Source organism: Amphiprion ocellaris, chromosome 15 (assembly GCF_022539595.1).
Source record: "Amphiprion ocellaris isolate individual 3 ecotype Okinawa chromosome 15, ASM2253959v1, whole genome shotgun sequence".
Lineage (NCBI taxonomy): Eukaryota > Metazoa > Chordata > Actinopteri > Pomacentridae > Amphiprion > Amphiprion ocellaris.
The window spans coordinates 5,312,663-5,337,797 of NC_072780.1; the positions used below are offsets into that span (position 1 = coordinate 5,312,663).

The 25,135-nt window shown below is 37.6% G+C and overlaps 1 protein-coding gene across 10 annotated transcripts in view; it reads left to right on the top strand.

Annotated features, from left to right (window-relative positions):
- LOC111565078 (myocyte-specific enhancer factor 2D homolog) overlaps nucleotides 1-25,135 on the top strand; it is a 38,048-nt gene that overhangs the window by 4,697 nt on the left and 8,216 nt on the right. For 2 of the 10 annotated variants that reach the window (XM_055018196.1, XM_055018198.1), the window contains exons 2-12: nucleotides 3,931-4,306; nucleotides 8,961-9,164; nucleotides 10,460-10,597; nucleotides 12,849-13,065; nucleotides 14,999-15,055; nucleotides 16,316-16,497; nucleotides 18,646-18,675; nucleotides 21,723-21,852; nucleotides 22,055-22,194; nucleotides 22,225-22,259; nucleotides 24,883-24,951. In XM_055018196.1, coding sequence (XP_054874171.1) covers nucleotides 4,253-4,306; nucleotides 8,961-9,164; nucleotides 10,460-10,597; nucleotides 12,849-13,065; nucleotides 14,999-15,055; nucleotides 16,316-16,497; nucleotides 18,646-18,675; nucleotides 21,723-21,852; nucleotides 22,055-22,194; nucleotides 22,225-22,259; nucleotides 24,883-24,951 — 1,256 coding nt within the window. In that variant the 5' untranslated portion in view covers nucleotides 3,931-4,252. Of the gene's footprint in view, nucleotides 1-3,930; nucleotides 4,307-8,960; nucleotides 9,165-10,459; nucleotides 10,598-12,848; nucleotides 13,066-14,998; nucleotides 15,056-16,315; nucleotides 16,498-18,645; nucleotides 18,676-21,722; nucleotides 21,853-22,054; nucleotides 22,260-24,882; nucleotides 24,952-25,135 lie in introns of all 10 variants that reach the window. The other 8 variants (XM_023265049.3, XM_023265052.3, XM_055018199.1 and 5 more) reach the window with 5 other exon arrangements.

The window sequence follows — 25,135 nt, forward strand, 5'->3', positions numbered from 1 at the left end:
TGACTGAGAGTATGTGGAAACTGGGGATACTGTTTCTGATACCTCAACTCAACTTTTAGTTGCATGAAGCAAGTCATAAACACCAGTGTGAAGACTAAACTGTATTTCCACCACTAAGTAGAAGCCACTTGAACTGCTTTGATGTGGGGTTAAATGAGTGCAGTCATGCTTTGGTGCTAAAACTGAGTTCATGTCCTGCTGTGGCCTCAGATTGAATGTATACCGTAGTGTAAATACGCATTACAGCCGACACCTGATCCCCTCAGTGAGATTAGTACTGGTGAGCCAGCGTATCGCATCTGTTCATCTCTAGAGAAAATTGGCTTGCTAGCAAACAGAAAAGTCGAAATGGATAAAAAGGCCAGCGCCAGCCAGGCCAGGTGGAAATAGTACAAATGCAAACTTGACCGACCAAAGTGAAAAAAATAAATAGAAAATCCAGTCTAGTTATTTACAAGATCACAGTCGTGTGAATTCACATGTGCAGCCTGAGCCACTATTAGAGCTGAACTTCATACGCTGGAGTTTTAACATCATCTGATTAATTCTCAAGCTGGACGTGTTGAAATGTGGTTTGTGGAGGCCCCATGTGCACTCCAGTGGCGTTTTCATTCTTTCCGTTTGGCCCAACAACAATCCCACAGGAAAGCACGGACGTGGAGGGTTAAGACTGGAGGGAAAACTTAACACAATTGCCACAGGGCTGAGCCCATGTGTAGGAAGGAAAATGGGTTTTTAGGTGAAGTATTTAGAAAATGTAGGTTGGAAATAGAAGTAGTTAAGAGTTAAAGATGTGAAAAAATAGTGTTGTTGTCAGTTTTCACTTCAGTAATGAGATGAGGATAGTTGTAGCCTTGGCATCCATTTGCAGTCACCATCTTATTCTCATTATTACAGGTGTGGTTGCCTTCGTTTTTGACAAAAAAGATTTTGCAAAAAGATGAATTACAGCACCTGAGTCGATACATATATGATCATCAAATTTTTAGGGTAGTTTCTGCTGGACCTGCTTTAAATTTTCATAGCATAAAATACAGATATTTATATATGAGTTATATGTGAAATTGTAACTTGTGTATCAAAAACTTGGCAAGATAAATTTTTTTTTAAAGGCCCATCTATATGCTTTCAGCACATCAAAATTTGAGGCTTTGTTTGAACAACAATATCTCAGGAACTATTTAAAATAATAGCCTGGAATTTTCACAGTAATTTCTCATAGCATTAATTCAGAATCTGCAATATTGTACAAGTAGGGTTGAAATTTGTAAAAAATATATTAAATTCCCATCTTTGAGCACACAACAAAAAAAAAAAAATGATCATGGAAAAATCAACTAGAGATATTTACTGAACAATATGTGGCCGGATTCCACAATCAGAAGTTGTACCACAAAAACACAAGTATTGTTAGATAACAAAATCTAAGTAGAACAGTTTTCTGGAGTTTCAAAGTGGTAAATAAGTGAAGTATTAAGGAAAATAAAAAACTAAATAAGTCAGAGTAGAAGCAATGGTTGGTGAAGATAGGTTCATATGTGAATAGACCTGCAACTAACAATTACTTTCATGATCAATTAATCTGACAATAGCGCTTCTATTTTAGTGTTTTGTCAGCAAATACTGGAAATATTTCCTGTTTTGTCTTACCATCAGCAGAAAAGCTAAAGATCACAAAGACATGCAGCAAATTCTCACATGTGAGGTTGTAAATTTGTCGTAAATTGACAAACGTCTATGCCCTTCAGCTCTTGAAAGTATGCCTGAATGAGTTTAATGCAATGTTGATGTTAAAATTATGATTCAATTGTGACTAATTCTGTAATCTGAATGTAATCTGAATGTAAACTTGCATCGCAGTTGTGGTGGTATGAAAAGCGCTAACCTCGGGCAGGATAAGTGTGGCTGTATGTGTGACTTGTCAACATGGTGTGGCTGTCACAGCTGACACATGTAAGCAAAGTGAAAGTGACAAAGACAAAAAGCTCTCGCTGCTTCCGTACATTACTTGTATAAGCATTCATCCGTGTTACAACCGTTATAATAAAAACCTTTTCTGTTTGTATCTGTCAGATTCTAAATTACTACCTAAAATCAAGCTGGTTATTGCAGGTTTGATTGAGAGAGCAGCCATTTTATTTTAGTCTGAAGTATGTTAGTATTTCTTCAGGACGACTGTGAAGAGATGAGAGTTTTCAAGGATTTTTTATTCACCAAGTCTTCATTATTTTCATTCATTTTATTCATGGCTTTCAGACGTTCATACAAATGGTGATGCAGATTTTAAAGTGTGACCAACGTAAATAATATCTGACGGTGATTTAAAGTGCACACAAAGAAGGTAAAATAAACAGCAGTGTAGTACAAAGAAGTTCTCACGGTTGTTAATAACAGTGACACCTGAGATACCAGCAACTTTGGTTTTTCAAGTTTAAAAGAAAGCACATTTTGAGGCATTCAGTCAAAAAATGTTTTAATATTTGTCAATTTTACAATCCTGTAAGTCAGGACCAAACGCAATACAGATTTTAGAGCCTTGTGAAGTGGTCTTGTCTTGTACTTTTGCCACCAAAATCGGCGATTAAAGGTCTGAAGCTTCCCATACTGTCCACTGACATCTTTTCATGGAGGTTCGCTCTGGGTTTCCTTCAAAGTAAAACAGCATCGATCATTTCAGTATCGACGCTGAATGGCCCTAAAGCAGCTGAAGCATCATGCGTGTGGAGAAACATGCTGACTGTTTCCTTGTAAATTCTGATGACTCACATGTTTCAGTCCTTAGTTGTGTGCTGAGCTGCAATAAATGTGTTTTAACATCGATTCTCTGCTAAATTGAGCCATTGTTTAGCTTCCAAAACACTGATTTACAAATGTTAATCAGAAGTTACTCAAAATAAGGTTTGTTACGTAGTTCAAAATATTGACTTGTGTCGCAACTGATAAATGCATTTTTGTTTTGATACTCATTGTGGGAAATTTTTACAATAATATATGTTGTGTAACTTTTACAACTGAGAACATCCAGCAGGTTTATGTTCTAAAAGTAGTGCACTATGTGGCAGGTATGGAGTAAATGAGGACACTGCTAGAAAGAAGCAAGAACATGCTCACATTTAAACATATATTTTTATTAATTGATCAATCACTTCTGCTCATTGTCAGCATTAGGACTGCAAGTGATGATTTTTTTTAAATTTGTTGATTATTTTCAGTTGTTTGATCTATAAAATGTTAGAAAATGGTGAAAAATGTTCTAATAATTTGTTACCCCAAGCCAAAGATATTTAATTCACTCTCATAGATTGAAGAAATGAGAATATACTCAAATTTAATAAGTGTTTATTCCTTTGCTCTAATAGTAAATGGCCGGACCGTCGCTGATGTCATGGTCAAAATACAGCCTCTCATTCAAAGTCTCAGATCAAATCAAAACTGTGTTTAATAAAATGACTTTCCTCTTGACCTGTTTGCTGTTCGCCTAATGATGCAAGTTAAAATGAACCAGATCTTTGGCACCAAATCGAGTTTTCCACAACATTTAGTGCAATTGATCACTTTTCCGTACAACAGCCTCAGACACTGGAAGCCGCTGAATTTAACGTATGATTCTGCCGCAGTGTGTTGGCTGGTGCCCCCTGCATTCATAATCAGACGGCATTGTTGCATTTGTTCTCAAGCTAATTTGACTCAACAGTGGGATTACCTTATTTTCATTTCCTCACACAAAGCAAGCAAATTTGCAGAGCACATTTAACACAAAGGCTTTACGGAGTGCACAACAGAAACAAGAATATGATCATGTATTGATTCATTGATGCCCATGAACAGATTGTTACCCTCTAACATCTCATCTTGTGGTGTTTGTATGAGAAATTGTATTTCTGCATCTGGGATTTTTGGGTAACATTTTTGTGTCTTTCCGTCTTGCAGGAGAGGAGTGACGTCCTCCTCACCACAGCAGCTGCAGGGAAGTTTTGTCACTTTAGTCCCTGTTGAACAAGCGATGAACTGAGGACCTCTTCCACTTCTCAGCCTCACACATCTCAGCGGCGTCTTCACTCCTGCTGCCCGTCGGTTAAAGACTCGACCACATCGTCTCACCACACCTAGACAGAGAAATGTGTGTGTGTGTGTGTCCTCGGATGCATGACTGTGTCTGAGTGTTTCTGGGCTGCACTTCCTCTCTCACCTTCCGAGAGGCACTTCTCCACTTGACTGACTACAACATTTGTCTTCACAACTGCAAAGCATCATGGGTAGGAAAAAGATTCAGATCCAACGGATCACCGATGAAAGGAACAAGCAGGTGAGTCGCTATTAAGCAACAAACTGTTTCTTTTACTCCGTTTAACTCCAAAACCTGGGTTTGAAAGACATGTTATTGTTTTAAAAATCGCCAAATTTGCACCATTTATCAGAGCCAGAAACTGTGAAAACAGAAAGAACTGTTCGACTTTCAACTTTCAAGTCAATTTATTCTACATGTCTCTCAATATGCCAAAAATACACCAGGGTCTTTAAAAATCTGAGCACAACTGTGAATCTATTAGTGACTCAGCTGCAACCAACGGCCTCATGACAAAAAGTCAAGGACTTCTCGGCCAGCAGCTATGGAGATGGCAGCATAGCAGATAAAAGACAAGTAAGGAAACAAATTAAAAATGTAAGTATTTAAATGTTTATAATTTGTAGAATTACTGATTTTCCCACCAGTAACCTGGGAGCACATGGGAAAACGCTGTACATGTTGATTCCAGGTTTTTGCAATTTTTGTAGAATAAAAAAAAAAAAATCATTTTTTCTTTTTTATGATTTATGGCACCATAACTGTGTCATACCCCTCAAAAGACAGTTTCGAGTTCTCTCTACTTCTAGCCTTGGTTTGTGCTGTTTCCATAAAGGTACAGGACTTTATGCTGCAATTAAAAATGAGCCCACAGTGAGCAAAAATGTGACAGAACTGCTTTGTGGTTTGAAGGTTGTTATTTTTGGTTGATCAACTCAAAAGCTTCATATGTTGCTACTGACAAACAAATATCTGGTCAGATTTGTAGTCTTGTTTTTATGATTAACAAATATACATATACAGCTGTGGACTTAAATGAAAATGTGGAAAATTTTATCAAAGATTGTGTTGAAACGTTAAAAATTACTCACTCCTAAAACTCAAATATCAAGGTAGTATCAGGAAATTTCACACAAAGTCTTTTTGTCTTAATAAAAACAATCGCAGCTTCTCAGAGCTGTTATTGTTGTCGCTGCTGCACTCTGTTGTCTAACAGAAGGCAAAGTCCTAGCTGTGGGGAACTGTTGTGGATATTTCCCTAAATTATCACACGTACATCGAACATCTGAAATACTGTCTTACATAACAGATTTTTGGAAGTGAGAATCACAGTTTCGATGCTCAGCCACCTTCCACGTTTATATTTTTAAATCTTACAGCTGCAGCTCAAGCGTCAGAGTCCAGAGTTCAGGTGTGATTTCAAAATAAAGGTCTCAGTTTTGTCACTCTTGGCATTAGAGATGCTATTTGTCAGTGCTGAGACTTCACATCACATCTACAGATTACAATATCACATTTAAAACGTGCTTTGCCAAGACAATAAACTAAACAAGCTCCATCTCTGGGAGAATGTGGCAGAGCTGTCGGCCACTTTTGAGTTTTATCAGACTGATAATCTGCCCAATTTTCTCGTAATTTTCTTGGATCTGATCCGGTCAACATGTCTTTTCTTTGTCTTTTGTTTGCTTTTCATTCTTACCCTAATTCTCAGATTATCAGCACATGAAAAGAAGAAGCTCCCAAACACATTGTTTTCAATTCTCTTAAGAATAATGTACTTAATGAAGACCAATAGACATCACCACAGCATCCATTCAGTAGCTGCTCTGGAGCTTTTGGTCATTTCATGTGATTTTCCTCAACAGATTCAGTCGGTCTTGAATTTAATTTAATGTGGAACAGACTTGTAATGAGCTCTCCACGGACTTCTCATCCCTGTTTGCTTAAAAGTTTACATTAAATTGGTGTTTTTACCAAAGCAAACAGTTTGCTCAGTGGATTATTAATAGAGATAATGTTTACATGGTGAATTAAAAGACTGCACAGCCTACTTATGTTTATATCAACATTGCAGTTAAAGTAAATGCACCAATTAAAACCTAATTTAAATTTTTCCTTTGATTAAATGTTTCGAAAACAGCCAATTTTAATTTTATCGATTGGTTTAGAGTCGAGGGTGCAGCGGGACTTTATTAAGGAATCAAACTGTTTGAGCGGTTAGTGATTACTATTTTATAATAACATTTTCCTTTTATTTCAAACCAAAAATTGGCATTTTCCCAGCAGTATGGTGTACATTTTAGGCGTTGATTTAGTGGCAGTGTTTTTCCATTTTCTAAAGCAATTAGTGAAAAATATTGTCATGAATAAGCTCAGTATGTGAAACAAAAAGAAAGCAACAATCAACATAACATATAAGTAAGATATAGATACTGATTTTCTGATCTTTTACTACAAGTTTAAGGCTTTGAAGATTTTACATGGAGAACACAGCTGTCTGTAAGTCATTCACAGAGCTCTTTATGGGAGTCAGGTCATGACTCAGCTCTGTTGTTGATTGGGCTTAATGCCTGTGTCATTGTCCCACTCAAATATCCATCTTTTGTGCAGTAAAAGGTCTCAAGTACACTAAAGCAAGCTGCCCCCTGAAATTTACTCATTTTCAGCTCCATTTGTTGCTTCTTTTTTCTCCTCACAAGTCTTCGCTGCGTGAGGCTGACACTCCACTTCACAGTAATGATGGTGCTGGATAAGTGATGAGTCTGAGTTCTGCCAAGCAAAGTGCTTCAATTATGTTTTCATCACACCACAGAATATTTTGCCTCATGCTCTCAGTCGTCCACGTGTTTTCTTGGTTTTTTTTGGCAGCCTTCAAGCGCAATCAGTTTTTCCATGACTGACTTTCACTTTGCAGAGAGTCCAAATTTGTAAAATGCTCCATTGATTGTTTTGATCTACCATCACAAACAAGAGCTCTAGTTTCTGTATTCTCAGCTCGGCTACGTTGGCAGTTGAACAGTTAATTTTAACCCATTGAGTCCCTTAACAGTTTCTGGACATTTGTTGTGCCTGCTACACTTTTACTCACTGCAGACTCATTTTTCACTGCAATATAAAAATCCTGCAACCCCATCGAAACAGCACAACTCTACCTAGAAGTAAAGTGAACTTAAAAATGCAGTGATTGTTAAATTTCTTTGATTTATGCTACAAAAATTGAGAAAACCTGGAATTAACATATACAGCAAGTGCCACCAAGTGGTACGAGTACTAGAAAAAAATGGAGGCTTTTGCACTGAGGAGTGTAAAATTTTGTCTTTTTTACTGTATCTGGCTACACCAAACAGTTGATTTGAGACATGTAGAATAAAATTGATCTTAATGAAATATTACAATGTCTGGCTTAGATTTGTTTAAGTTTCCAGACAGAATGATGCATCACAGATAAGCAGTTCAAGAACCATCAGTACAATCTCACAGTTCTCTTTGTTTTTACAGTCTGGCTCTGATAAATGGTGTAATGCTTTAAAAAAAAAAAAAAAAAATTAAACCTGCTGGTGGATCTTATTTTAAACTCTGCAGACAAAACAGATCCTGGAACCTACTGTACAATAAATATCGTACAAATTCCAACATAAATCGTCAAAGAAATTAATCAAGTCAAACTGATAAGACATAAAGACATGCAGAAGAATGAATATGCAGCTTAATTTAGTGTCTTGTATCAGCAGATTTGTAAAAAAGAAATTAAATTTGTCAGTCTGGGTAATGTGATGTTTACATATGACAAAGAATTACATTTTAAGTCAGCCTGAATTTAAGTCATCAGCTCACAGATCACCAGTTGATTTATGGGAAACCAGTGAATAAACCGTTGTGTAGAATGCACACATTCATAATTATTTCTTACATTGTGCTAAAAAGTATATCTGCAATTGGACCTCTGTAAATTTCACATATGGATTCATTGGGTTTCTAATATTGTACCTGAATTTTTTAATTTAATTAGCTAAATTTATATGATATATTATAATTTGGGGTCTTAACCTTAATATGTAATTGAGTCAGGTAAATGTTTCTTAGTTCACTGTTGGAATGTGAATGTCTGTTGTATACAGTTCAAATATAGTATCACTGTATAGGTCGCATCTGATGACAGCAGAAACAGCAGTAACTCAATACAGATTTGAATTCATTGAGAGAAATCAGGAGTAGTTTCTGTTCATTTTAAAGTTAACATCTATTTGCTCTCCTACGTGTAGCTTTTTAAATTGTTCAGTGTGATTTTGATACATTGAGTGAGTCATCAGAGAATCAGAGCTAAAAATATTAGCAAATAGGAAAGCTATAAACACGCAAAAAATAGCTGTATTAATAGCGAAAACCATTGATTGGATGCAATTGAAATGGATTGCGTATTGTTTAGAAAGCAAAGAGTTTGAAGGTTATTGTTTCATTATTAGAATAACTGTGACTCAAAAAGGACTGCAAAAACAAGCATATTTCAGTATTGATGCTGAAAATGACTCCACTGTATTTCACTGATGGCTCTTTGTTATTATTATTATTGCAAAAGAGCACCGGAAAAAAAAAAACACAAAACATTGTTCTGTTAGTCTGTTGTGTCTGCCATTGTTACCTAATGTGTCTGTCAGTTATATTTTCTACATCACTAGGCAGCTGAAATCTTTTCCGCAGGTCATCAGCTCTTTATCTACCTTGTCAATTTCATTTTGATTTGTATGTCTGAACCTCTAGGCCGGTGCGTAGGAAGATATTCAAGATCTCTCTGCTGTTGTATTTACATCAGTAGCATTGTTTTAGCCCTGAGAAAGAAACTTGTTTTATTTGTCTGTTTCCCCCTCCTCAACCTTTCCACTTTTTTTTCTCTCAGGTGACATTTACAAAGCGAAAGTTTGGCTTGATGAAGAAAGCCTACGAGCTGAGCGTATTGTGCGACTGCGAGATTGCCCTGATCATCTTCAACCACGCGAACAAGCTGTTCCAGTATGCCAGTACTGACATGGACAAGGTCCTGCTCAAATACACAGAGTACAACGAGCCACACGAGAGCCGGACCAACGCAGATATCATCGAGGTAAATCGATTATTAGAACTCAGCTGGATCTAAGGGGATCTGAAAGCTTTTCTTCCTCTTTTGCCATCTTATTTCACAAGACTGTACTCTTAAACAGTGTTGAAATGCCAAATTGAAAGCTTAATTTCATTATTAACTAATAGTACTCCAGTGTGACTGTCAAAGCTGTATAACAGCCGTGACAGTTGAAATACTATGTGCTAAATAATACATGTGTATTTCATGTAATCTGTAAAAATGTAGCCACAATCAGAAGCGACACAAACTGGCAGCTGAGTTAAAGCTGTGTGACGCTACAGAGCTTTGGTCAAATATTTAGAAATGTGGAGTGTTAAGACGATGAGGAGCTGATGCATCCCAGAGTTTATTACTGGGAGTCGACAGTGTTGGAATATTTAAATAAAGGCACTTAATGAGTGACATAAACAAGCAGAATGAAGCAGGAAAATGAAACAAGAGAATAAAAATGTACAGTAAGTACAGGTAAAGTGTTGTTCAAGAATCAAATCATTGTAGAATTCTCCTTAAACATTAATACTGGCTCATTTTTGCTGTAGGGTGCATGTGATTGGATTAGATGTTTCAGTAAAAACACCAGAATTAGTGAGATATGAAGGTGCAAGCATGTAGTCTCCATTTCACTCAGTTTTGATCCATTAGCTGGGAACATTTCCAAGAAGTTAGCATTAGTTTATGTATTTATTTTTTGGTGTGACAAATTGAACAAGTAAAAAGTTTAAACTTTTTGAAATGTGACTGTTGTGACAGCAATGCAGTCATACATGAAAGTCCTTGAAATATGACCTTTGTGCGATCAGGCGTAGCCTAATCACAAGAGCAGTTGATGCGTCACTGAATTTCAAATAGAAAAGTGGTTATAATTAATGAAACTGCTGTCTCAGAGTTTGACACTCTGATCAAAGGTGCTATAAATACTTTTCATCAGAAGGTGACATCCGATTTTCTTCCAGATAAATCTACTGGAACATTTTAAATACAGATAAATAAAATACAGAGAAACTCATGAGTCACACTGATGCAGCATTCTTAAAGGACCTGGTTTTGTCGTTGTCCTGGTCCCTCTTATATTGTAGTGTGTGTGTGTGTGTGTGTGTACATATATATATATATATATATATATATATATATATATATATATATATATATATATATATATATATATATGTGTGTGTGTGTGTGTGTGTGTGTGTGTGTGTGTGTGTGTAAGAGTGTTCCTAACAGCTACATTGACTGATTTCCTTACTACTCGCTCTCTTTCTTATTTGTGTTCACAGACTTTGAGAAAGAAAGGATTCAACGGCTGCGACAGTCCAGAGCCGGACGGCGAAGACTCAATTGACCAAAGTCCCCTCAATGATGACAAGTATCGTAAGACCACAGAGGACCTGGATGTTCTCTTCAAACGCTACGGAGTAAGTTATTTAAACTTGACATTAAACGCTCTCATATTTCACATAGGAGTATTTTCTTGTTACAGTTTGTTCTGCTTCTGTCTCGACTTGTGGGTCAAACATTTGTCTGTTGGTCTGTTTCGTCGGAAACTGCTGCAAGTGTGAAGTTCCTCTAACTTATTGTTTCACACTTTTCGCTTTGGCTTCTAAAAAACACCAGATATTTGCTGAACCTCATAGGAGATAACAGTTATGTTACGAGGTGTTTGGCTACTGTTGTGTTCTGCCGTAAAGGTAAATTTGAAGCGGTTAGGGGAGACGGTGTAACATTTTAAAGTCAGTCTAACTTGTGTCTTGTCCAATTGCAGCCTTCTAATTATTTTACAGCAATGGACATCACATCAGTGTGTTCTGCTTCAGCTTCAATGGTTTGAACAGTATTTTTTTTTTTTTTTCAGTATTATCATCAGAAGCTTTGCAAGATCCGTACATCCATCCATTGTCTATACTGTTACGCCCAGCCTAGGGGTGCTCGGATGTAACATGAAGTACCATCTTTCACTGATCCAAGCAGCCACAAAACGCGTTATCTCAGAAAACTAGTGTTTATTTACAGTTCAGGTGATGAGCTAACGTGATGTGGATGTGGTTTAAACAAAAGCAAAGTAGTGGTAATGCTTTAACTTAAGTTCAGAGCTAGCTTGACCAAATTAACAAACTAAAACCCATCTATTCTCTTTAGTAAGACTTGCCTCACGAAAAAAAATTCGGAACAGAAAAACACAGTCTTACCTCCCATCCTAACTTAAACATGAGAAGAAACTTGGTTAACCCAAAAGTGGCAACTCACTCCTACTATACATAGTACTATACGTAACTCTGAATCACACTAGACAATGAATAAGTTGTGCTGGCTGCATGTGCTGGTTCGAATCAGTGGTAGATCGATGACACACCCTCTGACCTGGAGACAACATCATCCTTCTGCCTTATATCCTGGTTTTCGTCGGCATCCTGACCAATCCTGCGCCGATCCAACCTCCCGACATCCAATCCTGGCAGTGGTGTGGCGCAGCTCTTTTTGAATATTTGATAGATTGTGCAAACCAAAGGAGACACACACACAGAACAAAAAAAACACTACACACACCCGACCGCAGTCGTAACAATCCATGGCTTAATCCTCACTGGGGTCGCAGGGGGGCTGGAGTCTATCCCAGCTGACTTAGGGCGAAGACAAGGGACACCCTGGACAGGTTGTCAGTCTGTCGCAGGGCTACATATACAGACAAACAATCACACTCACATTCATACCAACCTGCACTTTAAAGTTACCAATTAACCTCAGCGTGTTTTTGGACTGTGGGAGGAAGCCGGAGTACCTGGAGAAAACCCACACATGCACAGGGAGAACATGCAAATTAGCTTAGCAACAGTTATTTTGCATCTTTTCTTCAGTATTTGCATTTGTATATTACATTTAAATAATCTATAATATAGATACATAATATATTTCAGCAAAATAAAATGAAAACTTGTCTCCTCTACATTGGACTGTGTTCAGCAGAAGTTTTTAAATCTGTCAGAGTGTTACTTGGAAATGTGTACATATAGCAAAGTAGGAAATTTACTTTCTGAAATGTCTGCCAGCCACTGACAGGTACATGGCCAAATTGACCAATCACTCAACCTTAAAATCAGTATTTTTTGTCTGACATCTACCAGACACTTTCTTATTTTACTTTCTTATTTTACCATAATTTAGGTTTATATACTGTTATCATATTTTATTTGGGTGTCACATAGTGATAAAGGCCTCAAAAATCCGTATTGGTTGGGTTCTACATTCAAAGGCAAAAAAAATATAAAGTCAATGTATAATAACTAACAGCCCACAACATATTTTCTATCACTATGTTAGCGTAAATTTCATATTTACATAAAAAGGGCATCAAAATGAGTCCTACTAAAGCGGGGAAACAAACAATAATAATTTTCATTCATTCCATTTCGAATTGCGTTGTGTTTGCAAGCCGTCTGATATCATCACGGTAGTTTATATTAATTCTAGCTGTGAAACATACAACCTGCTGGGTATTGACACTTGCCTTTTGATGTGCCATTGGGGTCCAAGTACAAATTAAGAAAAGAAGTATTGCGGTAAACTATAAACATTTTTGAAAACAGTACACATTTTGGTTCTGATTGTTGTAAAGTAGCACGGCAAGTTTGTGCACTGAAGACTAAAAGTGAACTTGTCTTAACTTTGCAGCAGTCGGCAGCTCCGCCCCAGACGTTCTCCATGCCAGTCACAGTCCAGGCGTCCAATCAAAGTACACTGCAGTTCAGTAATCCTGGCAACGCGCTGGTAACTACCTCCTACGTAACTTCATCGTCGCTCACGGATACCCACCTCCTGTCGCCACAGCAACCGGCCCTCCAGAGAAATACGGTGTCTCCTGGGTTGCCACAGCGACCAGCCAGTGCAGGTGAGGGACTGATCTTCTGCTGAGACTGGAGTCGTCTGCACACTAATAAAAACCAACAGGAACAAACAGTAAACGATCCTCAGTGCAGGAATTTTTCTGCTTTTAAACAAATTCTTTTCTTCAAACTCCTCCTTGTGTTTGCCACCTCGGGGATGTGATTATTATCAGTTCTTATGTATGTAGCTTCACATAATTGTGCATAATAAGCTGATTAAATCGTCAGGCAGTAGAGCCTGTTCTCTCCTCTGGACTAATTTGCTCAGTGTGACATTTACTGCACTGTCTTTACAACTTGGATGTTTTTACTCTTGTGTTACATTTTAATTAATGTATACCTGTGGGAACTAAATAGTAAGAATGGAAGAAGTGAAGAATTACAATCCAAGATGAAACAGTTTCGTTTGTCACATACATTTTGTCAAGTTATACCCACTACCAGGACACACCTTCTCATTTAATAGTTTTTCTTTATTTTCAGGACTGGTTACATTCTAGATTCTCATTGAAGGCAACAAAACTATGAATGAACACAAATGGAATGATGTAGTAAACAAAAAAGTGTGAAATAAGTCAAAGCATGTTTTAGATTTTAGATTTTTCAAAATAGCCACCCTTTGCTTTGATTACTGCTTTGCACACTCTTGGAATTCTCTGGATGGGCTTCATGAGGTAGAACCTGAAATGGGTTTCACTTCACAGGTGTGCCTTGTCAAGGGTAATTTGTGGAATTTCTTGCCTTCTTAATGGGGTTGGGACCATCAGGTTGGTCCACAGTCGACAGCCCTACTAGAAAAGGTGAATGGATGGTCTCTGCATGCATGGTTCCCACTGTGAAGCATGGAGGAGGAGGTGTGATGGTGTGGGGGTGCTTTGCTAGTGACACTGTTGGACATTTATTCCAAATTGAAGGTACACTGAACCAGCATGGCTACCACAGCATCCTGCAGCAACATGACATCCCATCAGGTTTGCGTTTAGTTGGACCATCATTTATTTTTCAACAGGACAATGACCCCAAACACACCTCAGGCTGTGTAAGGGCTGTTTGACCAAGAAGGAGAGTGATGGAGTGCTGTGTCAGATGATCTGGTCTCCACAGTCACCTGACCTAAACGCAGTCCAGATGGTTTGGGATGAGATGGACCACAGAATGAAGGCAAAAGGACCAACAAGTGCTCAGCATCTCTGGAAACTCCTTCAAGACTGTTGGAAACCATTTCATAAGACTACCTCATGAAGCTCATCCAGAGAATGCCAAGAGTGTGCAAAGCAGTAATCAAAGCAAAGGGGGGCTATTTTGAAGAATCTAAACTATTAAACTTATTTTGACAAATTTCCCACTTTTTTCTTTCCTACATAATCCCTTATGTGTTCATTCATAGTTTTGATGCCTTCAGTGAGAATCTACAATGTAAGTAGTCATGAAAATAAAGAGAAACCATTAAATGAGAAGGTGCGTCCAAACTTTTGACTGGTAGTGTAGTCCTGAAATTGTACCAAACAGGTGCAGTAAAGAATCATAATTAGAAAAATGGCCAACATAAGAACAAGGAAAAGGAATATAAGATTATAAACTCTTAAAATAAAACAGAAAAATACAGGCTAGCTGGTCACTTTTACCAGAATGAATAACTTTAAAATGTACATATTTACACATATTTAATGGAAATAAGGAGATTTGTGGTAAAACATTTACTTTTTGGGAATGAAAAGCAATTCTCGCACCACAAGATTTATTAATTTGATTATCATCAAAATTTAAATAAGTCTGCAGTATCCTGCTGCCATTTTTAATACCTAATTTCTGAGCTTTTATCAAAAGCAATAGAAAAAAATCTTACGTTACTATATATTTCTGAAAATGTGAACACTTCTACTGTCGCTTCAGTTCTTAAGCAACACCGTTTCTGTTCATTTATTCTTTTATCAATAGGTGCTCTTCTCGGAGGCGATCTGAATAATTCAAATGGAGGATGTCCAAGTCCAGTCCGTGAGTTGTATTAATATTTGTGCAAATCCTGAGTTTTATCCTTTCGGTTATTTCTTCTTTTTCCCTGCCAAGTATTTTTCTGTTATCTGATCAGCACTGGAGTGTTTATTCCTCTTCTCCTCCTCTGCACCGTCTGTGATGGTACTTTATAGAGATCAGGGGATACCACAAGCAACACCAGCAGAAACACAGAAAATGGGATTCCCAGATTTTTCTCTGTAACATGTAGCCGGCTTTATAGATCAGTGTTCAACAATTGTCACTTCATTTTTCTCAGTTGTTTATTTTAGATGTTGGCACAGGAGAATTGGGTAACACTTTACAATAAGCGACAGTTCTGAGTAGTTACCAAGGAACAAATGAGGACACTAAGAAGATAAGTAATGGACAGGTAATGATGCAGTAATTATTCTGTGCTCACTGAACAACCCAATGACTTAAACTTCACTTGGAGGGACACAAAAGGGTATTTTATAAGATAATTAAGTAATAGTGACTCCTTTCTGTTTTCTTGGATGTACAAAAACAGTATCGAATGTTTAACCCTCTGAACTCCAAGTAGTTTCTGGTTAATTTTATGCTTCTGCGACGTTTATGTTCACTGTGGGCTCATTTTTAACTGATCCAGAATCAGCATGTACAACTAGGTGCCCACAGATGTTACCAATAGTAGAATAAAATGATTTTAATGAAATACTGCATTTTTAAGCTCAGTTTTGGTTAACTTTTATGATGGAATAGAGTTCAAGAGCCTTTGAAAAGCTAACAACACACCAATTCTTTCTGTTTTTACAGTTTCAGACTGATAAATATTGTAATTTTGGCGATTTAAAAAAAAAATGGCATGATTGACGGGCTTCTGGGTTCAGAGAGTTAGCTAGCAGTTGGTTCCACATTCATTCCTGATTTGTTCCTCGGTAACTACTCGAAATTGTTCTTATTTGATATGATAAGTCTATTAAAAGTCTTTCCATTCCAAAATCATATTTATTTTTAGAGGACGTACAAAGAAGATACTGTGTAAAGCTTTAATAGTGGAGATAAATTTGTCCTGGCATCATTTACTCCATGTGATATATGCTTTACAAAGACATTTATTCTGCCAGAGACTTGGAATTATTGCCTCAGAAAAGAATAACAGTTTGAAAAAGAGACTTAGTACGACTTAGAGGGCGCACACTGACCGTATCCCACTGTCTGCATTCACCTGTTTGATTTTCTTATTGATTTCTGTCCATTCGCACCTCCGTCTCCCTGCAGCTAATGGATACACCAGTGCCAGGGCCTCCCCAGGCCTCCTCACTGTTTCCAACGGCAACAGTCTGGGGAAAGTAGTTCCGGCCAAGTCTCCACCTCCACCTCCGAGCCCCCAGATGGTCAACAGCCGCAAGCCAGACCTCCGAGTCATCACCTCGCAGGGTGGAAAGAGCCTCATGCAGATGGTGAGCTTAACTGAACTGAATTTGGGATGTCAAAGTCCATTTACTTAGTGTTTTGATCCTCTAAAGAGCCGACCAGAAGGTAAAGACATACCTGAACCCTCCAAGATTCACTCAGGAGATTATTTTCATTTTATCCCAGGAAAGTTTTCCTTCACTGGCCAGTGATGAGATGGAAAATTATACAAAAACACTGGGAATTTATATTGTTTTATTGAATGAAACTCGAGAATTAGACTGAAGATCAACAGTCTGTTAGAGGGCTGTTTGCCATTATTTTTGTGTTTTCAGTGACGACCCGGTGCAGGGATTTGTGCTAAACACTTGAAGTCCAACGTCTGAGTATTTACTCTGGCAGAGTTCGTAAAGTCTCGATGAATCAGCCAACTCCCACTGACACGCTGATGAGATTTCGCAGAACTTCTTGAACTAAACATGCACCCACCTTTCTTGTAGCCATGTTTGACAGCGTACACTAACCACCAACAGCTGTATGTCAGAAAAACATTATTTCACTCGAGACTAAACCTTTCTAACCTCAACGTCCTTTTAGTGGCTGTTCTGGAGCTCTCACTCATATTACACTATCTTTCTCAGCACATGGAGTTTTCCTAATGTCCCAATCTGAATTGTTATTTATAGTATTTAAACGCTGATCTCATAAATGTTTTTATATTTACAATCAATAACAACGGTGGAAATTAAATGAACCCACAGAATCATCACCTTGGCCAACATGTCTTCCCTTACAATTGTAGAACACACAAAAAAACCATTATATAATTAAGTTACAGATATCTTTTGTTAATATACACACATAGCTAATGTTTTCAAATGCAATTACTATTTCAAAAATGTGAAAATATAGTTCCTGAGCCTCAGACTTTCTGTTGTTGTTGCTGCTGTGTAACATCTAACTAAACAGGAGGGGGGGGGTCACAGGGCTCACACATGAGATTTAAAATCCTGACAAGTTTTAAAACAAACTTAGAGAATTGTTCACTAATTGCTGTCAGTCTCAAAAACAGAGAGCAGTGATGCATTAATGTTATCATCATACTGTTTCCTATTTACTCTTTGGTCTTCTCCCCTTTGCCGGTTGCTTCTCTGCAAATTCAGGCTGCTAGTTTTTTCATAGCTAACATTATTTACATCCTCGATTCCTCTTCTTAGCCTTAACATGGATTTCCACATTTAAGATTTAAGATTCAAGATTCAAGAACTTTATTGTCATACACACAACATAAACACAGTGGTTACCCTGAGTGATGGAATTCTTATTTTGTGTGTTCCCTTCACACAACTGAAATAACTAATAAAATGAGATGAGATAAAAATGAAGTAATAAAAAGATTAAATAGAAAAAAGTTAAATAAAATAAGATTTAAAAATCATTACAGACAAATTCTATGTGCAACAATTTATTTAATCTATTTTATTTTTATTTTGTTCTATTTAATCTTTTTTTATTTCATTTTTATCTTGTTTTATTTGTTATTTCAGTTACATAATATGCTTTACTTAATATGGTACAAATTTAAAATTAAATTCATTGTTTGTGTTTATAAAAATAGCAACTGTTTAAATCTTGATTGCCAAGGTTCAGCTGTTGTTGTCTCTAAATCAAGTTTATTACTGGCACATGTCATAAGTGATTGGTTAAACTGTTGAATTACTAAAAGTTAAAAAAAAAAAAAAAAAAAAGCAGACTTTCCAGTCAGTCAGAATTACTAGCCATGATCTAACAGTGGATAATATAATCATGCTGTGTTTACACTTCGCTGCTCTGCCCCTGAATGGCCAAAACATCCATTGCGTTGCAGATTTGATGACTTCGTATCCATACGCTCTTTTAAATTGAGATTAAACGTTCATTCTTGACATGGTCAACACTATTAGCTGCTGAGGAAGCTCCAGAACAGCTACCAGTGGTTCCTGATGACTATAAGCAGGCGGAGTGATGGTCCCACACATATAATAATCAGCCTACATTGAAATATTTCATTATAAATGTTCCAAAACAAGCCATCTGTGAAGTAGCTACCAAATTATATGAAGTGGTTTCATCGTTGTTATCTTTTGTCACTCTATTTTCCTTTGGTTCCAATTATGAACTGGAGTTGTAACCCTCTCTGTTACCACCCTTTGCAGACAGAGGATGAGCTGGAATTGGTAAATGAGGTGATTTCCCCCACGTCAGTCACTCGCATGAGTCGATGGCTAGTCGACTGTTCGCACATTATTAGCATGGATGCAGTAGTGGACAGTAGAGTTTCTCATTGTTTTGGTCTTGCTCCACTGACATTTCTTGGGATGGTTTTCAGTTTGTGGTTCCCACCTGACTGCATGTGGTTCAGGGCTCATGGATGTTTTATTCCAGCATTTTCTACAGACTATAGTATCATGGACCTTTCAGTGATATTCCAGACATTTCTAAGTAACTCAGACCTCCACATCAGTCAGTTCACAGTGCTTTAGCAGAACTGTCCTGGAGTGATTCCTGTCAGATTTGAACCAGGCCCATTTACTTCATCATATGATGCCACGTAAAGCATGGGCGTCTTCTCACTTGGCATCGTGGTGCGAAGCGCTGCAGAGCATGTTTCCCCCGTTCACTGACACTCACACCAACTCATCTCCACCTTCACCCAGAGAAAACTGTCAATTAGAGATGTTTTAAACTAACTGGCGTTACATTAAAGGCACTTCACTCAAGTGTTTCCCTCAGCCACACCTTTCCAGTTACCTCTAAAGCTTTTAATATTTCATGATTGTGTGCCAAAATGCTTATACAATGAATACATCAAGACAGTTATTCTGCTTTTTTTTATTTTACTAAGTCATTCTTAATTATGAGATTTTGATGCCTTTCTCTTATATTTATAAGAATAACTATTAGAGCAAACCAATTATTCCACTAATTTCCCTAAATTTATAGGCAAGGTATTTATTTGACAATAGAAATAATTCTTAGTTGCAGCCTTATGAATAATGCTTTCATAAACAATTTATAATGCAGAAAAAAATGGGATTCACCCCTTTAGTAGATTCAAAAAGATTAAAAACTAACTTGGTGATCAAAAGAGCTCGTTATCCTGTAAAATCTCGTTTTCATTTAGGCTGAATTTACTCCGAGAAAGAGGATGAGATTTGCAGCTTTCTGCTGCTGGTAGCGATTGTCGTTTCCCCTTTTTCACAATTCCACTCAAAGTTGACAGGCAAGATTCTCATTTTCCAGAGGATAGTGATTAATTTTCATCGCTCTCACCCCGCCGCTCCTCCTCACTTCTTCACAAAGGCAGATAATTGAATCAGGCTTCTCCCCGGTCTGCCTGTCTTCTCTCCTCCTCTCTGTAAATTCAACTTTACAGTCATAACTCTGGCTGAATGTTTCCTCTCAGGATGATCAGCCTCACAGCACAGGAGAATAATTCAGATCAGAATTACTGCATCTTTGGCCTTTTATATGCAGACCTTTTGTGTTTTTTCTCTCACAAAGGACCTCGGTTTGCTTTTTTCTCTGATATATTTCAGCTGAAGCAGACTCTGGAGGGTTCTGCTTCTTCACAGGTGCGCAGTATGGCAGCACTTTCACAGATCTAGCAGGAGTTCTGTTGCATCTGTGTTGGAGAAGCACTGAATATCTTGTCATGTAAATGGTTGACTTGATGTACAAACACTCACACCTTAGCCTCCTGTAAGAGTGAATGATTGAGACATGAAAAGTTTGCTTTACCGTGGCCGAGTGACCTCAAGGCTGTAATGTAAGGCCTTTACTGACATCCACTGGAGAGTCATGAGATGAGCTGCGCTTTAAATTCAGTCAAGCGAGATCTGCGTCACAATAATTGCAGATCACTTTGAGAACATGTTGCAATCTCCTTGAAGGATGGCACACTTCTAATATATTCCAGTTAGAAAGGAATAATAGGTAGTATATAAAATAAAGCGTGTGCTTTGTGTGCGGTAGATTGTTAAACACAAAATTCATTTGCAATTCTGTTTATTTTTAAAAAGAAAAGACCAAAAACACCTTATTAAATGTACATATTTTGGCGTTTTTTTCTTACTTTTGTGACATCAAACTGAATATCTTTACGGTTTGTACATTTTTTGTCAGAATTTAAAGAAAGAGTTAGACATTTGATAGACATTGAGCATCATTTTTTTAACATTTTACAAACCAAATATCCAAACCAAACCAAAAATGATAAAATAGATGCGAAAATAGTGAGCAGTTCCTGCATTAGATAGTATTCTTTAGTTGTTCATGTTACGGGTGGATTGATATTTAAAAAATTTTTAATTATAAATTATAGATATATAAATACATAGTAAAAATTTAAATCTTAAAATTTAGAATGTGGTAAATTTCACTGACTTATTACTCAAGGACACAGACAATTATAGATAGAGCCAAAATATTACATTTTTAGTTTAATTAATTTTATCGGGAATCGGTCAAGAAAAATAATATTGAATCTTATAATTGGCTGAATACTGATTTATGTTAAATATCGATTCGCTTAAAATGATCCTAGTATTTGTAATATTATGAAGATTTGTCATAGTGAACATAAAATTATTCTATTTTGCTTTTTCAAAGTTTAAAATGGTACATAAAGAAATAAGTTCACCTAATGCAGCTAAAATAGAAATACAGTAGCTCGGCATGTGAGAAGTGTTGAGACTCTTCACGGGGAATTTAATCTACTCTATTGTAGCATGATAAATATAATTACACAATACTGGATTTACTTTTACACAAAGGCACAATCAGTCTGTTTGATGTTTCCTCTTGTTTCTCAGCCGGTATACGATTTTATCTAGTGTTATGGAATTGCTGAGGTCTTCTGATTTCATTTTAGTGTCACACATTTTTGGCATGAAGTGGTCAGATTTTGTTTGAATCAAATGCAGCTTAAACTCACCATAATGCACCGTTATAACTGAGGGTTGAATAAATTGCCTTTAATGTAATTCTCCTATTTATGGCTCACTCAAACAAGGAAACTGTTTTTGATGCACGTCATCAAGAACGTCCTGATAGTAAATCCTCTGCTGACTCTGAGATTTACTTGACGTGGTACTTCATTAAGAATCCAGCCATGAACACATCGTCATTCCCAGCATGTCGAAATGTTGAAATAAGCCTCAGCTTTGGCTCACATGTGAAAGCTGGCTCCTTGTTTCTGCTGTGAATAACATGTTGTGGTCCTCTTTGGCAGAATGCCCAGCGGCTGGCAGCTGGAGCCCAGGTGGCACAAACCCTCACCACACCGGTGGTCTCCGTCGCCACGCCGAGCCTCCTGGCACAGGGGCTGCCCTTCTCCGCCATGCCCACAGCGTACAATACAGGTGAACCAAACACAAGAAGTCGGAAAGCAAAATATCCTTGTAGCAACAACTGATCCTTACAGAAATACGTAGATAAATTCTCTTCCCTTCGTTGTTCAGTCAAACAATAATTTAAAACTTGACTGCACTGAAAACACTTTCAAGTAAATAAACATAAAAATCTAAGTATTTGTTCTAACTTTTGTGTCATTTGTCCTCTCAGAATACCAGCTGACCAGTGCAGACATCACTGCTTTACACGCTCTGGCGTCACCTGGCGGCTTGTTGCCCACCAGTGTGTCCACATGGCAACAGCAGCAGGCTGTTACCCAGCAACCACAACAGCAGCAGCAACAGCAGCAGCAACAACAGCAAACACAGCAACAGCAGCAACAGCAACTTAATCTTGCATCACTCAGCAACTTGGTGTAAGTATTCTTTCTTCTCCCATCGACGCTGTGTTTTTCTTCAAACCTGCACTCACATCCAGCACGAGGGACGATGGTGGAGGTATTTCCTGTAAACAGCCTCGTGTAACACCTCTCCGTCTGCTGATAACCTTCCTAATGCTGAACTACTGACCTTCCCAGGCGGCTTGCATGATATCCATACCATGACCTTATATGCAAGCCGTTCACATCCTTTGTTTTAGTGAACTGGTTTCTCACCAGCATCTCACCATCTCAGCCTCTTCATAACATCAGTCTGAACACTATTCAGTTTGCTCCGGCGTTGATGAACCTAGTGGTGGTGTATTGTATCAGAGAAAAAGCAGCATAAGTAGTAGAAGGTGAACTGTACAAATTAAAACATTTTTATCTCCCAGAAGGCACCTTGTCAACTAAAACTCTCTCATATACAGGAGGTCCTCGGTTTATGACGTCCTCGACTTACGGCGTTTTGTCGTTACGTCAGAACTGGTTACATGGAACTAGTTGAGTGGAGTGGAGAAGCACGTCGTCACATGGCGCTATAAGGCGGCTTTGTTTACATTTGCCGGTTGTACGCGACTTTCGACTGTGCTACATTCGCTAACTTTTTGCCCTTCATTATGGCTCCCAAGCGTAAGTCAGACTTTTCTGATGACAGTGCTTCGAAGAAAAGGAAAGCCGTCTCCATGTGTGCTGTCTTCACTGCAACGTAAAAGCTGCAGCTGTCCAAATAGTTCATCTTGTGCTTGCAAAATGAATCGTGAGTCGTAACAAACTTGACTTCTTTACTGTGGCTCTTGATACACATTACAGAGTGAAAACTACAACAAAAACAGAATAAAACAACAGAAGTACATGTATATAAAAACAGAAGTACATGTATATAAATCCTTTTAACTTAACCAGTAAGTCCAAAAATGAAGTTAATTACTACGACATTGCAACGATGGCGTTTAGAAAGTAGAGAGCCGTGCATCCAGAAAAAAAACATACGTATGTAAAACTAAACATCAAAATAGCATACAGGAGGTGGCAAATGTCAACAGACAACTTCAAAATAAAGGCTTTTTTAAAAATAAAAGTACATTGATAATTTTGCCTTTAAGGGCAACACACCATGGAAGTGAAATTAGATTTAATGAAACGCTTGGAACAGGACGAAACACTGACAAACATCGGCAGTATTAGATCAAATTGTAAAAACAGTGCAATATATTCTGTTATTTTCTTGGAAAAAGATTCATACATGCATCGAAGTCATTGGTATTCATGACTTTTATAAAGATTAAAATGATTTCTTATGCTGCAAATATTAAATTTTTATGGTCGTTTCAAATTTTTTTTAGGCTAATAAGGATAGCAGGTATAGTGCACATGGTGCTTTGTGACCTGTTTAGTTTGTCTAGACCCCAACCCACCAATGGATTGAAGAGTAACTACAGTTTCAGTCAAACCAACGTTTCCTTTGCTGGACGTCAACCTTTGTACACTCGGCTGTTATCGAAATCCTTCTGATTGTCAGGTGGCTTGGTTGGGTTAAAAGGCGCTACTTTTCCAGCCCCCGTGGTCCCTGTAGTGGAAGTTATGCTCCTGTCAGTGGTGGTCTGAACAGCTGTAAAACACTGAATAAGCAGCTTTGTTTGTCCCTGTTGTTGCCACTTACCCTCAGCGATGCTACCAAACAAAGATGGAAAAAACGCCAACTGTTGCCCCTAAAACATTATTAAGAGGAAGTTTACAGCCACGCGGCAAATTAAACCAATTCTTTTTATTGGTATTTAGTCAGTTTTATTTATCGTTTTTAAGCTTTAATCTGACAGCATTTTAACAAAGAGCTAAAGGCTTTTCAATTCAGCTTTGAGCTTTTAACACAAAATTCCCTGTTTTTGTTACTGTCCTTGTATTGCAGCTGAAGATGGAAAAACAAAGAGGACATTTTATACTAAAAAGAATGGATTTTGTCCTCCATCACTTGCAGCATTTCTGAGTTAGGAAGGAATCTAATGGTCAGTGTAAATAGAATAAATTATTATAGTGACCATAAAAAATTGCATGTACATATTACTCACCTATGTAGTGTTTTAAAAAGACATGTAAAACTTTGCTTGAAGTTCTCTTACTCTTAAATACAGTCTGTGTGGTATTATGTATTGTAGTATTTGTTGGAGCTTCAGTAAAAATACAGCTGGACCTCTTTTATTTTTTATTTTGTTTTTTTTTTTTTGCAAGAAGTCCTGAAGAAGCCTCTTGGATATTCAGTTAGAATTAAAACTTAAAAACATAAAATCTTCTGCCAGTGAAGTGCAAAAACATGTAAATTGATTTTAATGTAATTTAATGTGGATTGGAAGTGAAATGTGTCAAGCAAATGCAACATGATTTGAGGGGGTTCATATTGAACTTAAGCAGATGTCTTTATTTTTTTTTCCTCTATATCAAGATTTAATAAAGGAGAACACAGAGAAGTACCTGTATTAGATTAGCGGACTTCTTTAACAAAAAATAAAAAATAACAGTGCTGTGTCTGTGTGCGTGAGCTGAACGCTGCAGCGTTGTGGGGTTGGGGTTTGGTAGCATGAACACAAGATCCTTGAAGTGTGTTCTCTCCTCTCGTCCACAGCATGTGGGGTGTGGACAAACAGAGCAGCGAGCTGTCTAGCCAGGTGTCCAGTCTGGCTGCCAATCTGAGGTGAACAGCCACTACTAGTGTGTGTGAAATGTCATGACCTTGTCTGTAGGGGAGGGGTTGTAGTCCACGTTACATTTGAAGGGGTTCTGTCTCAACCAAAACTACATGTAGTATGTGTATTTTAATTCCTAACAAGTATTTGGCCTTCAAAATAAACTCCCTGAAGCAATTATTAATTTTGTAA